This window comes from Brugia malayi, assembly GCF_000002995.4.
Source record: "Brugia malayi strain FR3 genome assembly, contig: Bm_v4_Chr3_scaffold_001, whole genome shotgun sequence".
In the NCBI taxonomy this organism is placed as follows: Eukaryota; Metazoa; Nematoda; class Chromadorea; order Rhabditida; family Onchocercidae; genus Brugia; species Brugia malayi.
The window spans coordinates 1,227,015-1,243,642 of NW_025062477.1; the positions used below are offsets into that span (position 1 = coordinate 1,227,015).

The 16,628-nt window shown below is 20.1% G+C and overlaps 1 protein-coding gene across 1 annotated transcript; it reads left to right on the plus strand.

Moving 5' to 3' along the window:
* Nucleotides 1-480: 480 nt before the first annotated feature.
* Bma-kcnl-2 (Uncharacterized protein) lies at nt 481-14,797 on the plus strand (the record flags this gene model as incomplete). The annotated part of the gene is made up of 19 exons (XM_043079636.1): nt 481-559; nt 696-814; nt 3,520-3,616; nt 3,887-3,984; nt 4,568-4,826; nt 10,092-10,203; nt 10,356-10,444; nt 10,551-10,600; nt 10,789-10,884; nt 11,176-11,325; nt 11,740-11,834; nt 12,085-12,182; nt 12,363-12,432; nt 12,755-12,855; nt 13,046-13,104; nt 13,371-13,481; nt 13,707-13,834; nt 13,965-14,034; nt 14,552-14,797. 19 exons carry the CDS (start codon nt 481-483, stop codon nt 14,795-14,797), a joined length of 2,127 nt encoding a protein of 708 aa, XP_042935570.1.
* Nucleotides 14,798-16,628: the final 1,831 nt, after the last annotated feature.

Genomic DNA, 16,628 nt, shown 5'->3' on the forward strand with positions numbered 1-16,628 from the left:
TTTGAATTATTACTTTACTCAAAATATATTTACATTTTAAATTTTGAATTTCGGCTAACTTTAGATTAAATTTTAAATTGTGTTTATTTAAAGTTAGAATAAGTAATAAATATACTTTTTTTTTTTTCCAAGTCATCGCTTCATCTTTTATTTAATGCATAAAATTTTTCATTCCATTCCAAATTTTTCATTCATTTTTGCGCAATTATCCTTTGAAGTATTATTAAGCCATCTTCCAAAATATGCTATTGAATTAAATTAATACCAACAATCGATAACACTTTTGCATCATTGATGAGAATTCGTTTTTATTTTTTTCATATATCCTAAAAGCATCTAATATTAAAATAGCAATTAAATATTTAACAAATATTTATATCTATAATTTATATTAAAATATAAATTTTTTTTTTGAACAAAATTAAATTTTAAATTTTAGATAAACATTATTCCATCTTATTTCGAAAAAAAAAAAAAAAAATGCTCGAACCATTATCAAAGCCACACTTAAACATTTGTGATCCGGATAATCTTTCAGTGTTCAAGAATAACGGATGCTGTAAGTGTATAAATTATTTTAATGCAAAATTTAAATTTCTATTTGTTTAACTTTGCTTTTTTTTTTTTTTTTTTTTTTAAAAAAAAACTAAATTTCTTTTTTTATATAAAATTATTATTAAAATTTTGTATTACAGCAGAAGATGATCGACAACATTGGGTTTCAACAAAAGGTGCATTTCATCAAAGTTTTGATGAGCGAAATCAGAATAGTGTGGAAGAATTTAGTAATTCATGCGTTGATCTTAATGATCCGGTAAATTTATTAATGATTTCTGATTGAAATTAATTATATAATTATTTTGAGTAAAAGATGAGTAAGAGAGAAAGAAAAAAAAAATTGAATTATCTATTTGATTATTAAAAATAATTTAACATTTATGAGAAAAATCTATAATTATTCACTAAACACATATTCATCTGTTAATATTTTTTTCCCAATTTTAATTATTTGATTATTTAATTAAAAATTAAATAAATTTGTTTATTGCTCCATTTTTATTATTTCTTTTTTATGCTCATTTTTACCTGGTTGTTTTTGTTTTTTTTTTTTTTTTTTTTTTTTTTTTTTTTTTTTTTGTAGAAAAAAATTAATTATATCTTAGTTTTAATCAATTAATGTAATCAATTGATTTAAAAAATTTTCTAATTTCACTAATTTTTTTCTCGATTATTTCTTTACTATATTCAATGGATAGTTTACCAAATAAAATTTCAATCAAATTTCATCCATCCAATAATCTATGAAAACTTTTTTACATTAGCATTAATGCTTACATCATTTAAATAAATGTTATTTGTGTGAAGAAAATGTCGCTAAAATTTTGAGTGAATAAATTGATAATGAAAAAAATTCTATTTTTATTTTTTTTTGGAAAGATTAGAGAAAATTCTTAAAAGACTATCAAAAAAAAAAAAAAAAAAGAAGAAGCAATCTATCTTCATGACAAATTGCTTTTTATTTCTTTTAACTATTTCAACTTTTTAAGCAATTATCTCTTGATTGATTTCTAAATAGAATTCATATGGTCCATTCTAGAAATTTTTATTTTCTTTTTCTCTTAAACACTAATGTATTTTAATAAAAAGTTTATAAATTTCAAAATTACAACTTTATTATCAAAAAAAAAAAAAAAAATAATTTACTAAGTTAGAAGATGAAGTAAATGTTAATTTTGTTTATTTTAAATAATTATTTCACTGCTATAATACTGAATTTTTTTTTTTGCTGTTTAAGAAAATAAAATGACAAATTGAAATGAAACCTTTTTTTTTTTTTTGATCACTTTCATCGATAAATTATTCAAAACATATTGATTGATCATTTTAAAAAGTAACAATCACAAATTAAACAAATATTTGAGAATGATAAACTTTCTGTTATATTAAAACACATTTCATATCAATTTATATAATAAAAAATTTCTAAAACAAATATTTTATTTTGCACCTGAAATTTGCACTGTTTGCAATTTGCAATTTGCAATCTGCAAACAGTGCAATATGTTTAGTTAAATTTGCTAAATGATTTTTTTATCTTTATATATAAATTTGTTTTTCATTGTTTGCAAACAAATCTATTCGCTCATTTATCTTTGCTTATTACAAAGTTATTTATAAATCACATAAAAGAGAAAATTTCTCTCTGATAATCCCTCTTTCTCTCTCTTCTCTCTCTCTCTCTCATTTTCTTCAATTTTTCTCTTTTATTATTTATTTTTTTCTTTTTTTAAAAAAAAATAATAATAAAAAAAATTATAAAATAACATCGATCATTAAAGATGAATAAGATAATCCTATTTTTCTGTTATTTCATAAACATCTGTTTATATTTGCATTAGCATAAAATGATTTTTTCAATTGTTTCAACTTCTTTTCGTCTTTTTTTTTTTTTTTTCAGTCCTAAAATTTTGACAAATTAATTCGTTTAAATTTTTAATTTAAATTTATTACAATCATTTGAAATTCCTCTAATTCTTTATCTTGATATCTATCATAGATTAAAATTATTTAAAAGATTTTTGCTAGTTCTATTATTTTTAGCAAGAAATTTTATTTGTTTGTTTAAAAAAAAAAAAATATTTATTTCTTTAAAAAATTAAAATTTAACAAAATTTTTGCAATTTTTTTAACAAATTTTATGTCTTCAAAAAAAAAAAAAAAAAAAAAGATTCTATCATTCATCAAATTAATTCAAATTTTTATCTAATAATAAATTGAAAAAAAAAAGATATCAAATTAAAATATTTACTTAATTACTCTTCAATATTGCTACTCTACGTAAAATCTTAGCATATACTTTTGCTAATATATGATATGATTTAATCATATCATATCAAATTTAATCATATCATATCATATCAATGAGTGGGAGGATTTTTTAAATCATAAATTAAAATTTTTACAACTATTTCAAGCGAATTTATTGAAATTATCATCCAAAATGTTTAGCAAATATACTATTCTGTGTGTTTTTTCCAACAATTTTTTTTTCATCGTTTTCATTTCTTTCTTATATTTCACAAAATATTTTAGAAAAATTAGATGCAATAAATATTAAAAAAAAAAGAAAAAACTTTACTTTGGTAAATTTTTAGTGCTCAAATTTTAATTCATTTTTTAAAAATGAAAAAAAAAAATATTCGTAAAATTTTGTGTGAAAAGCTATCTTTTCTATCTTAAAAAAAAAAAGAAAAAATTATATATTTTTATTTATTTAAAAAAAAAAGTAAAAAATATATATTTTATTTTGTTGAATGATTTTAAAGAAAGAAATAGTTAAATTTGATTAAAGTATTTATTGAATTTGATGATGCATCAATTTATTCATCAAATTAGAATAATTCTTCTTGATCAATCATTTTATTTATTAATTTATTCATTTGAAAAAAAAAAAAAATTCTTTTTTTTTTTTAAATCTCATAAGAAATTTTATGAAAAATTGATTTCCTTTTTTTGTAGAAACGTTTTTCAATGAAACGACGTTCGGCATTTTCCAGTAGCGTAGCTCGAAATAATGCATTTTCTTCCGGTTGCAGTGGGACAGCAAATTCACCCGGTAATTATTTTTTTTGTTCCTGATTAATTGACTGTAAATAAATTTGAGGCATATTAATTTTTTCAAAAACAAGAAAAAAAAAATTGAAATAATTTATGGAAAAAAATTTAACCGATTTTATGAGAAATATATGTTATTTAATTAGTTTCTTTTCTTTTTCCCTCTTTGTTTGTTTGTTTATTTCATTCTTTCTAATTTCTTTAAACTATTGTTATCTCAAAAAAAAAAAAAAAAAAAAAAAAGGCTATGCAAATTTTAAATTAATTTTAGGTTGTTCAACTGCTACCGGTAAAGGTAATAATATACGTACACCAGGTTTTGGTGGACGATCATTGCAGTCTTCACTAGATTCAAATGATGTTGGACAAGTTAGTTTTTAATTATTTTTCAAAAAAATTTTTTTTTCTATATTTATTATTTACTTTTGTTTTTGTTACTAAATTGAAGATTAGTTCAAAAATAACAAAGATTAGTTTTGGTAATCTCTATTTTGATCTTTTGAACTGCAATTTATTCATGCTAAATTAGTCCTATTCATTTTGTAATTCTAAATTGAAATGATTAGTTCAAAATATTCCAAATTTATTTAAAACAAAAAAAAAATTTAAAAATAAAATGGAAATTTTTCACTTTTTTAAAAAATTCTTTCTTTTACCAAATGCTCAATATATTAATGTTAATGTTATCCTTAAATTCATTGTATGATTATATTTGCTTCTCTTTTTTTTTTTTTTTTTCTTAAAAATTTATTATTTTCAAAAAAATTAACTAAAAAATTTTTAAATTTTAATTTTGAAAAAATTAACTAAAAAATTTTTTAAATTTTAATTTTCAATTATTCTACTAACTTCAATACTTTTACTCTTTTGTTATTTAATTACATTTTACTTTTTTTTAAAAACTATAAACAAAAACGAAAAAAACATTTTTTTAAAATGTTAAAAATTACAGATTTCAATGAATTTAATGCGTGTTAATGGAGCAATTGCGCCATTCAAAGCATTATTAACAAGTCTGACAAATCCGCCTGATCCATTATCACCTACCGCATCAATAAAAGCTGGTAGAAGTGCTTCATCGCAATATCTTTCCGGTAGTGTTAGTCCAAAAAAACTTCATAAAATTGGCTCACATTATGTGCTGGAAAATGCTAACCGGAAGGAAAGTAGCATAACACGTTTATTTGATGCGCCAATAGTTAATGTTGAAAGTTAGTTAATTTTTCTCTTTTTTTTTTTTTTCTCTCAATTTTTAAAGCTAAAAAAAGTAAACAATTTATTAAATAATGCAAAGTTAATATTTAATTGATCTTTAATCTTTGAATGCTAGTAGTAATAATTAGAATATCTGAAAAAAAATATTATTATTACCTTTTTTTTTTTTATTATTGTTAAATTCTCGAAATTCTCAGAATTTAAATTATTTAACAAATTTAATAAAGTTTTTTTTTTTTCTTCTATCTATATTGTTGGGTTTTAGTATTTTGGAAGAAGTTTAAATGGATTGCTTTCTTGAATTTATTACCAAATGTCTTATAAATTATATTTGATTGGTTGCTCGCAGCATTTTATCATTTCAATTTCGATTTGAAATTTTAATCAAGAATTTCTGTATGATTGATCGAGAATAATCTGATAGTTTCTGCATTTTTTTTTTATCTTCTCAATAAATGTTTATAAATTGAGCTGTATTTTGACCTTTCAAATCAGCAATGATTGATTGATCTATTTTCAAGAGATCATCGAAAATTAGAAACAGAAATATCAATTCGAGAACTTTTTTTTTTTTCCTAATCGATTAATAAATATTTTTTTTTGGAAATTTTAGAAATATTATTTAAAGTTTACTTTTTTTTTTTGCTTATAAATGAATGTAATTTGATGATATTTCGAAAAGGGAAGAGAAAATAGTATTTTAAATTTTTAATATTATTCAAACGAAATGTAAAAATGTAAAAAAAAAAAAAAGGAAAAGATGCACAAAATGCTGTAACTTTGTCATTAAATTTAATATAATTTAATATATATCTAAAATTTTAAAATATTCAGTTGAATTATTATTACCATTATTTTCATTTCATAAAACAAAAACAAACAAACAAACAAACAAAAAAGGAAGGACAACAACAACAACAACAACAACAATAGCAATAAATTATATTGGTTAAATTATTAGAATGACTTAAATTTAATCAAATCATTCTTGAAATACTCCCAAATACTTGTTTTTTTGATTTGCTAGGCAAATAATTCATTCTTTTACAGCTAATTTAACTAATTTATTTCAAAATTTCCTTTTCATTAAATTTTTCAAAAAAAAAAAAATAATAATAATACATAGAATTAATTTATTTTGAATATTCAATTTAAATTATTTATTTTTTTTTCAGAATTTTTTTTGATATGCAAATTTATTTATGCTTATTTTGCATTCAAATATTGCTAAAATTATTCAAAATATTTGTAATTTTAAGGTGCAAACAATAATTTATACTCTGAATTAGAAATGATAAAAAATGGAAAATGAAATAAAAGAAAATTTATTTTATAAAAATACGCTTTCATCAATTAATTTAACTTAAAAATGAAAGTAGAGAGAGAGAGAGAGAGATAGGGAGGGAGAGAAAAAAAAAAGGGAGGGAATAAAGTGATTGATATTTATTTATAAAATAAATATCAAAAATGGTACTACATCTTCTTCACTTCCATATTATTTATTTTTTTTTTTATCTTTGAAGATCAAATTTTATTGTCATTTTTTTTTCTGCTAAATGAAATAAATTAAAGATGAAAAAAAAGTTTTTTAGAGTTTTCGAGAAATAACTTGAAATTTTGTCATACAATAATTTTTGTAGTTTTTCAAAGAAACAAAAATAAAGGAAAAGAAATTGAAATTTGTTTTTATTTCATTTTTTTTTAAAAAAAAGAAAAGAATGCAACTTTTTCAGTATGAAACTTTAATGAATTATTTTCATTCAAAAATTTAATGCTAACTTATTTTCCTGAAAGACAAATAATAATTATTAGTTATATGTGATAAAAAAAAAAAAATGATTATTGAAATGAAATAATTTATTTGTTTGATATGCTTCAATAAAATTGCTTAACGTTGGAATAAAATAATGAAAATAAAAATTTCATTCGTAAATTTGAATAAGTGAAAAAATTAACTTTTTTTTTTTTTATTATTTCTATTTTTAAGTCAAATTTTTAAAATCACTGTGTAAGGAATTGTATGTAACTAAAATTACTTATCGAGAATTCTCTGTAAAAAATTTTTATCTTGCAAAAACAAAAACAAAAAAAATGTAAAATTATAAATATATTTCAATACATTCATCTTACTATTATTAGCAATTAAAATTTAATCATTTTCATATTTCTATTCGAAAATTTCAATTTTTTTTTTTTCTTTTGCTTAGAAATAACAAAAATCTTAAGTGAAAAAAATTATCTCTGATGCAATAATCTCAACACTTAACTTTCTTGAAAAAATAAGAATTTAAAGTATGTTTTCATGAAAGAAAAAATAAAGCGAACAAAAAGATTTGAGTAAAAAAAAAAAAAAAAAAAAAGAAAACGAAAAAAAAAACTAAAATAAAATTTGGATAGTATCAATTACATTCTAAAATTTCCATTAAAATATTTTAACTGCAAAATCCATTTAAAAACTATGCTAAAATGACCACAAAATTGATCTTTTCCCGAAATTTTCTCTTTCTTTTTGCGCCAAATTATCTTATAACAGTCTTTAGGACTTTTACTTTTCACATTTTAATAATAAAATTTCATTTCATTTTTTTTTTTTTTTTTTTTGACAAATTATCTTATAACAGTCTTTAGGACTTTTACTTTTCACATTTTAATAATAAAATTTCATTTCATTTTTTTTTTTTTTGACAAATTATCTTATAACAGTCTTTAGGACTTTTACTTTTCACATTTTAATAATAAAATTTCATTTCATTTTTTTTTTTTTTTGACGTATTTTTTGTACAAAATTTTATTATAGAAAAATTGAGGAAAAAAAAAAATTGTTTTTTTATTATTTTTATTTCTCTTAAAAAAAAAATTGCATTTTATAAATTTTTTTAATAAATAAGCAACAATTAGCATTGTTTTTCCTTTTTTTTTTAAAAAAAATTAATTTTGTTTTTAATGAAAAAAAAAGATATTATTTTCTAATCGATCGATAATTGATAGTTTGTGTTAGAAACATAAAAAATTGTATGAAAATTTTCATTTAAAATTATTGATTGAATTTTGATTTGAAATTTTCAATTATTATTGTTTTCTCTAAAATTTCTGATAAATTTTATACTAATACACTTTTAAAAAAAGAAATATTTATGAGTGAATTATTTTGTAAACAAATTTTTGATTAATTAATTAATTAGTTAATACATTCTCAGTTTCTCTTCCATTGCCTTTTCTTTTTATTTTTTTGTTTTTGTTTTTTGTTTTTTGTTTTCTAAATTATTGGTGTAAAATGCATATTCAATTTAATCTTTTCTTCTCATTTAGGATGGAATTTTTTCATTAATTATTTTTTTTCTATTTAATTTTATCAATTTAATCAATGAAAAGAAATTGTTGGTATGTTGTTTTTGTGGAAATTTTTGGAAATTCCAGAAGAAAATTTGAATTTTCTAAATTCATTTGAATTTTTTTTTTTTTTTTTTTTGAGATTAGTTAATAGTTATAGTACTATTATAATGTGTCTTGAATTATTTTCAATTTTATTTAATGTATAATTGACAAATTGAAAATGTTAGAATTCGTCGAGGAGCAAAAGCAAATTTGTTTTATTCGTTTGAGGAAAAAATGTATGGAAATAATAAATAAAAATTTTGTTAAAGCTCTTCAAAATTTAGTGAAATTTGAAACTTAAAATTTAAAATCAATCGATAAATACATTTTTTTGTTTAATTTACAATTAATTGTCAAAACAGAGACAGAATTTACTTTGACTGTCCGATTTTACACTCAGTTATGCTGTTAATTTAAGTTTTTCTTGAAAACTTTTTCTGTCACAAAAAAAAAAAAAAAAAAATGTCTCAGTGACCTTAAAATTAATCATGAGGTGACAATTTTTTTTTTCTACCAAATTTTCACATAGCTTTTTTTTTGTGTGGTTTAATTCATAAGGTACAATTTAGTATTAATTTTAATTCAGATAAATTGAACTCTTTTCTAACAATTACTTTTCATTTCATAATCTAAAAGAAATTTTACTTCTCAAATACTCTCTAAATTTAGCAGTAAAATCTTGAAATCAAAAAAAAAAAAAAAAATTGAAATTAGGATTGATAAATTATTTTAGAAATTAAAAATAAATTACTGAAACAAAAGAAATATATATTTTCCGGTAGATAACAACTATCACAAGCAATTCTGTGATAAAATAATTTTGAAAAAAATAATTAAATTTATCAAAATTTTTTCGTAAGTTTAAAATTAATTTCAACTCGAATTGATATGAATTAAAAATATTCATTGAATTTTAGTATTTTAATTTTAATTTGAATTGTTGTGAAATACAACAAAGCAATTTGATGTACGTACCAAACAATATTTACTTTGATAAAATATTGCATTTTCAAAAAAATAAAAAAAAATTTTTGAAATAATTTTGAAAAATAATCACATTTTTTTTTCTTTTTCTTATTCTTTTTTAGTTGGGCATATTTAATTAAAATTGATGATAATAATTTAAGATGTACCATTTCATTTATATGCTAGATCAATTTTTAGTTCAGAAAATTATTGAAATTAAATTTTAAACTATTTTAATTTAAAAATGACATAGTTATTTGGTGTGATCCAATCATTAGCACTCATACTTTATCATTTTATCAGATCACTATTAGTGGCAAAAATGTGATATCATCTGGAAAAGCTCATTTTTAAATCATAAATTAATATAATTTATTAAATTTTAAGAGTCAATATTTGAAATAATAAATGTCAAAAATTTTATTTCTAATAAATTTTGTTAATTGCAAACTTTTCTGGCTATAATTGAAGAGAGAAAACTAAAAGAATTTGAAACTTAAATTTAAATAGCAAAAAATTCAAATTTTCATACTTTCTCATGTGAAAGAGTTTATAGTTATTTTAAAATTTTTGTTATTTTAATATAAATATTTAAGCATCGCTGTTTTCGAATCGTATAGAATTTTCTCGATAAAATACAACAAAAGTTTACATTGATCAATGATAATTGTCAAAAAAAAAAAAAAAAACTTAATTATTCTTAATTATTCTCATTGTTGTTTATCTTTTGTTGTTTTTTCTATTCCTAATCCATTGTTAATGAATTTTTAAAATTCACTTTCCAATACTATTGTTGACAATTTGTAAAACTGTATGTTTCATTTGTAATTTTAAATTAAATAAAATGAATGAATTAATGAATTATCAATAATAATTGATTTTAAATTTAAATTTTATTATTAAAATAGAAAGGTATTTAGGAGAGCAAGATTCAAAGAAATCATTATCACTTGTACTTAGCGAAGATTTGGAAGGTCAACGAATAGCAAACGATGATTCGGAAAGTCCATTAATGAGGAGAAAAGAAACAAGGTGTATAATTTTATTGAAATTTAATTGGAAATTTAATAAATTTATTGAATTAATATTAGATGAAAATATGAAATTTGAGAAAAGAAATAAGCTAATTAATAAAAAAATTTAATTTCTTTTAATTAAATTTTAATTAAAATATATTATTTCAGTGGTGGTCGGTTAATTAGACGTCAATTACTGTTTCACGTACGACGCGTTACCAGTGATTATGCTCTATTTTTTGCAGCAATTGGAATTGGTGCATTTTATTTAATCTTTATATGTCTTTTTTTTTTTTTTTTAATTTTTAATTTTTTAAATTTTAAAGTAAATAATTTTGAGTGATAATTTTAGTGAAATTTCAGGTTTAATGATTATTGACAATGAAATGAGCGCTGCAAAAATTTATCAACGAGTATATTTTAATAATTCAAAATTGTTATAAAAATTAAAAATATGTTTGTTAAGAAAAAAAAAAAAAATTATTGCAATTTTTGGAAATGTTTCTGTATAAATTTTTTTTTAATTTGATTATGTGATTCAATCGTACTTCTCAGCTTTTGTCTTTTTTTTTTTTTAATTTCAAATTTAATTCCATTTCAGGGATCATACGCAAGTTTAATTTTGAAAGCGCTAATATTGCTAAGTACAATTATTCTAGTAATACTTGTTATCAAATTTCATGTTCACGAAGTACAGGTAAGCTTTTTTTTTTCAAATTTGATAAAAAGTCAAAAAATTTATCAGTAATAGAATATCTATGATTAAATATTTGTTATCACAGAATGACATTTGTGTGTATTTTACGACAAAAGCGCATTATTTTAAGTCTTTTCTCGTTTTTCGCTACAAAATATCCATATTTGCTCTTTCTATTTTCGATAATTAAAAATATTCATTTGAGATGAAAATATTGTAAATTAAGATTACTCTTCTAAGATCATTTTACTGTGACATTTGCGCTCCAAAATTTAAGCATATAATTTGCAGTTATTTATGAATGCAAACAGTGCAGAAGATTGGCGAATAGCTATTACATGGCAGCGTGGTTTGCAAATTGTACTTGAAGTAATGGTATGCGCACTTTGTCCACTTCCAATTGATATTAATTTCTATTGGACAGCATCTGATGGTGACACGGTAGATATTTTTTTTTTGTTAAATAAATAATTTAAATTAAATTATTATATTTTTAACATACGAGTATAAATAATTGATATTTTTTTTTTTTTTTAAATAAATAATTTAAATTAAATTATTGTATTTTTAACATACGAGTATAAATAATTTATACATTTAACAATTTTTGAGTAGCAGAAATTTGTTTTTGAAATCATTTAAGAGTTTCATAAAAATGAGCAATTTGCGCATTTATAATTTCGATATCTTTTTGATGTTAAATTTTAATTAAAATTCCCTTTGAAAAAACATTATTTAAAAAAAAAAAAAAAGTGCTTCTTTGTATAAATATAGCATTAATTAAACTTGCGATGATATTATTTGAGAGTTTTTCCCGCGATCTCTCATATTTTTTTAAGTAAGCCAAAATTTTAGATGAAAACGGTAGAGTTACCACTCAATGTCCTTTTATCAATTCCAATGTTTTTTCGATTATATTGGTTGTGTCGTGTTATGTTATTACATAGCCGGTACAGTTTTTTTTTTTTTTTTTTTTAAATCAAACCTTTTAATTAATTTAACCTTAATTTCAATTTTAGGTTGCCATTTTTTTTTGCAGTGTTTAGAAATGAAAATTTAAGTTATTATTAATTTATATACTAATAAAATTTAAATAATTTATAATTAATTATCAAAATTTAACTAATTAATAATAATAATAATCAAAATTTAACAACAAAATTAACTTTTTTTTGTTTTTTTTTTTTTTGTATCTTTTAGATTATTTACTGATGCATCCTCAAGGAGTATTGCTGGTCTCAATAGAGTAAATTTTAATGCTCGATTTATTTTGAAAACTCTAATGACATTATGTCCTGGTATGTTTATTTTAATTATTAAAAAAAAATTTTAAAAATTTGATAAAAGAAACAATTTACATGAAAATAATCAAATATTGCGAATATTTTATATTTTTTTAGGATATTTTGTAGAAATCTTTTTACTACTTCTATTACTTACAATTTATTTAGTATTTTACTCTATTCTATAAGTTAAAGGTACTGTACTTATGATATTTACTGCATCATTATGGATTATTGCTGGATGGATTTTAAGGTTATGTGAAAGGTTTGAAATATTTTCATTATTTCAAACAATATATTCATTTTTCACTTCTCATAAATACTCTTTCATTTTTGTTTTCTTAATTAAATCTTTTTTTTTTTTTTGCTTTAATTAATTAAGATATCTTATAAAATGAAAAATTTTTTATTGCAATATACATATTTTGCATAATAATTTCAAATACTTTTTGTCCTTTTGTTTTTTTATTTTGTTTTGGTTTATAGAATAAAACATAAAATAATGAAATTTATTTGGAATAACTGTTGAAAAGAAAAAAAAAATTGATTATTCTAAATTTAATTTTAAATTTTAAACGAATTTATAGGCATGATACCGTTGATCCGATTAATATTCATTCACAAAAACATCAAGATTATCTTAATTCATTATGGCTAATTGCAATAACTTTTCTTTCTGTTGGTTATGGTGAGCTTTTGCTGTTCAAACTAAAATAATAATAATAGTAGTATTATAGCTATCTTATGATTATGATTACGATTATAATTACGATTATGAATTGTTAGAAAATAGAAAGAAATAAACATTTTATACTCTTCTGATCATGAAATTGTTGCTAAAATAATTTTTTTTTTTTTTTAATTTTTGAAATTTGCAGGTGACATTGTGCCAAATACATATTGCGGTCGTGCAATGGCTGTTATTACTGGTATTTTAGTAAGTTTTTTTTTTTTTAATTTAATTTCATTTTTCATTTCATATAAAAACAAATAATTTGTTTGTTTCTGAAAGAATGAAGGAAAACAAAAAAAAAAAAAAAAGAGAAGAAGAAAAGAAAAGTTTTGGAAAAATTTTAATTTTATTGAAATGTTTTTTGAAAATGAGAAATACTTTTTTTTCAAAAAAAAGTTATAATTAGAATAAATTTAAAATTTTAGGATTTTTTATAAATGTATAGATAAAATGTGGAAATTTATTTGTAGGGTACATGTACATCATCAATGGTTGTAGCAGTAATAGCTCGAAAGCTTGAATTAACTCGTGCTGAGAAGCATGTACATAATTTTATGATGGACACTCAGCTTACTAAACAAGTAATCAATTTACACTTTTTTATTGTCAAATTTTTGATGTTTTTTTTTTTTTTTTTTAGAAAATATTTTTCATTTGATAATGAATTCAATTGATATTTCAAATTTTAAGTAATATATCAATTAATTGAAAATATCTTTTATCGATATTTCAAATTTTAAGTAATATATAAATTAATCAAAGATATCTTTTATTTTCTCATTAATATTCATACATTTAATTTTAAGCTAAAACATACAGCAGCAAATGTATTACGTGAAACTTGGCTAATTTATAAACATCGATGTTTGGTTGATAAAATTGAACCAGCAAAAATTCGCATGCATCAGCGCAAATTTTTAGTTGCAATCTATGCGTTAGTTATTATTTATGAAAAAAAAAAAAAAAATTTTTCTTAAATTTGCATTTTTTACTTTTTTTTTTTTTGAGAAAATCAAGAAATTATTGATGGAATAATCATTGAAAGTTTGATATTTCAATTTTAGATTACGAAAGGTAAAACGAGATCAAAGAAAATTAGCGGAAAATTCGGTTTCACTAGGTGATGTCGCAAAGGTTTGTAAATGATTATTATTATTATTATTATTCATACTATTATTGTTATTATCATTATTATTATTAATACTATTATTATTATCATTATAATTATTTAGGTGTATTATGGACTTATTTAAACTTATTATATACATATTTTTTTTTTGATTTATCTAAAAAGAGAAATAATTCATATCAGTTTATCTCTTTTATAATTTCCGTTTGCTAATCTGTTTTTTCTGTTTTGCTAACTTATTCACATAATTATACTGCAATTTGCAATATGCAATCCCTCGAATCTCTCGAATTATCATTTAAAAATGAAAGCATACTAATCATATTCAAACTCAAAAACAAAATTGTTTATTTTTCTAGTCATTCAATTAAAATAATTTTTTGTAAATTAAATATTTTTATAAAATGATTTTGTAAATATTTTTGGTAAATTAAATTTTGTAAAATAATTTAAATTTTATAAATTAAATTAAATATTTGTATGAGAAAGAGAGAGAGAGAGAGAGAGAGAGAGATATTTCAGACAACATCAAATACATATGAAATGGTACATGATGTTCAAAATAGTCAAGAAGGCTTATCACTACGAATGACTGCTATGGAATATCAATTAGCTGATATTAATCGTGAATTAAGCGCATTAGTTGAATTTTTGAGACCAAATCGAATTTTAAAAAATGCTACGCTTACAACATCAGCAATTATTAATTCAAATGATAATGCTATTAGAAGACGATGTAATGCAATGGAAGTGGAAGTGGAAAGTTGAAAAAAGAAAAAAGAAAATTCATATTTTTAATATTTCAGAATTTTTTTTTTCTTTTTTTTTTTTTTTGCAACACACTCATAATTTGTGTCTCAAAAATTTTTTGTTTATTTGTTTGTTTGTTTGTTTATACTTATGTATAGCTATTGTTGTGAACAATAAAAAATATTTTGTTTACATTTTTCTTTTCTTTTTTTTTTTTTTTAATTTTTACTAATATTTGATGTAAATTTTGATGTAATGCTATAAAATGAAAGAGTAAATGATATGATATTATTCAAAAGGCTATTTTTTTTTTCTTTTGTGCATTATGAATTTTTTTTTTTTGAAATTTTCAGTTGTATAATTTATTTATGAAAATTGTAATTTAACTTTTAATTTTTACTTATTTGTTTTGTCAGTATAATATTGAAATTTGAAATGGAAGAATAAAGAAAAAAGTGAAATATAGAGGAAGAAGTGAAAATGATTCTCATCCATTACTCATCCAATTTTTTTATGTAATTTAATTTTAAATTTGAAATTTACTAATTGCTAAAGTAATTGTTTGCAATGATTTTGTTTATTTGATTTGATTTTTTTTTTTTCATTTCTTATAACAAATTTGAAAAAAAAAAAAGAAAAAAAAACAGCCTAAGGCATTGAGAGAGACATATGACAAATGCATGTAATAAGCTTAGGATAAAATTTACTGCTAACAACTAAATTTAAGCTTAGTTGTCTGACATGTAAGACAAGAATGCTAAAATTAGTTATGTTTAGATAAATTGCTCAAATAAAATGAAATCCATCTTTTTTTATTTTTTTTATTTTTTCAATTTTTTTTTTTTTATTTCAATCAAAAATTAGAAAAGAAAAGATTTTATAAGGTTATATTTATATTAATTGATAATTTTTAAATTTTTAATTCTCAAATCTACAAAATAGCTTTTCTTTTCCTTTCCTTTTTTTTTTTTTATTGATAGCTGAAAAAATGTTTAAAAATTAATTAACATTTTTTATTCAATCATTTTCACATTCATCAATTTTTGATCATAGCTCAACAATGCTTTTTTCAATGCAAAATAATTTTGATCATTGAAAATAATTTTATTATGAATTCGTTTCTTTTTTTCTTTTCACTTCATTTCATTTCAATTTCAATTATGATATAATTTTGAAATTTATGGCATAAATTGTAAGAAAAAAGTTTTCTTTTTTTCAAAAATATTCATAAGAATTATCAGAAAATTTAAAGAAAAAAAAGGAACAAAAAAAAAAAAAAAAACAGTAAAAAATAAAAATGAAAAGAGCAATTGGATAAATTTTTCTTATTTGCAAAAAAAAAAAAATAATTATACGTAATGTGCAAAATTTGACATTCGATTAAAATAGCAAATATAAATAAATTCAAATATAGAAATATCAAGGTAATTAAGCTTATCACGACAGAAAATATATCATTGAAAAGAATGAACATAGAAATTTAATATTATGATGAAGGAAAGAGATGCAAGCAACTGCATATAATTAAGAGCCTAAATAAAAAATGTCACCCAACCTTGTCACCCTCCATTCCTATCGTATATTTCTAATATAAAATATTCGTTTTCTTTTTTTTTTCATCAAAAAAAAAAAAAGTAAAGTAAAGTAAAGTAAAGTATGACATAACATTTTTTTCTCTTTATAATAAACTATTTATTTATCAAACAAAAAATTTTTTCATTTTTACAAATTATTAATCACTAGCTATACATTTAGAAAAGTTTTGCATAAATTTTACATTTCCTTTTTTAAAGTATTTTCTTTTCTTTTCTTTTTTTGAAGTAACAAAAATTGTAAATGATAATAATAA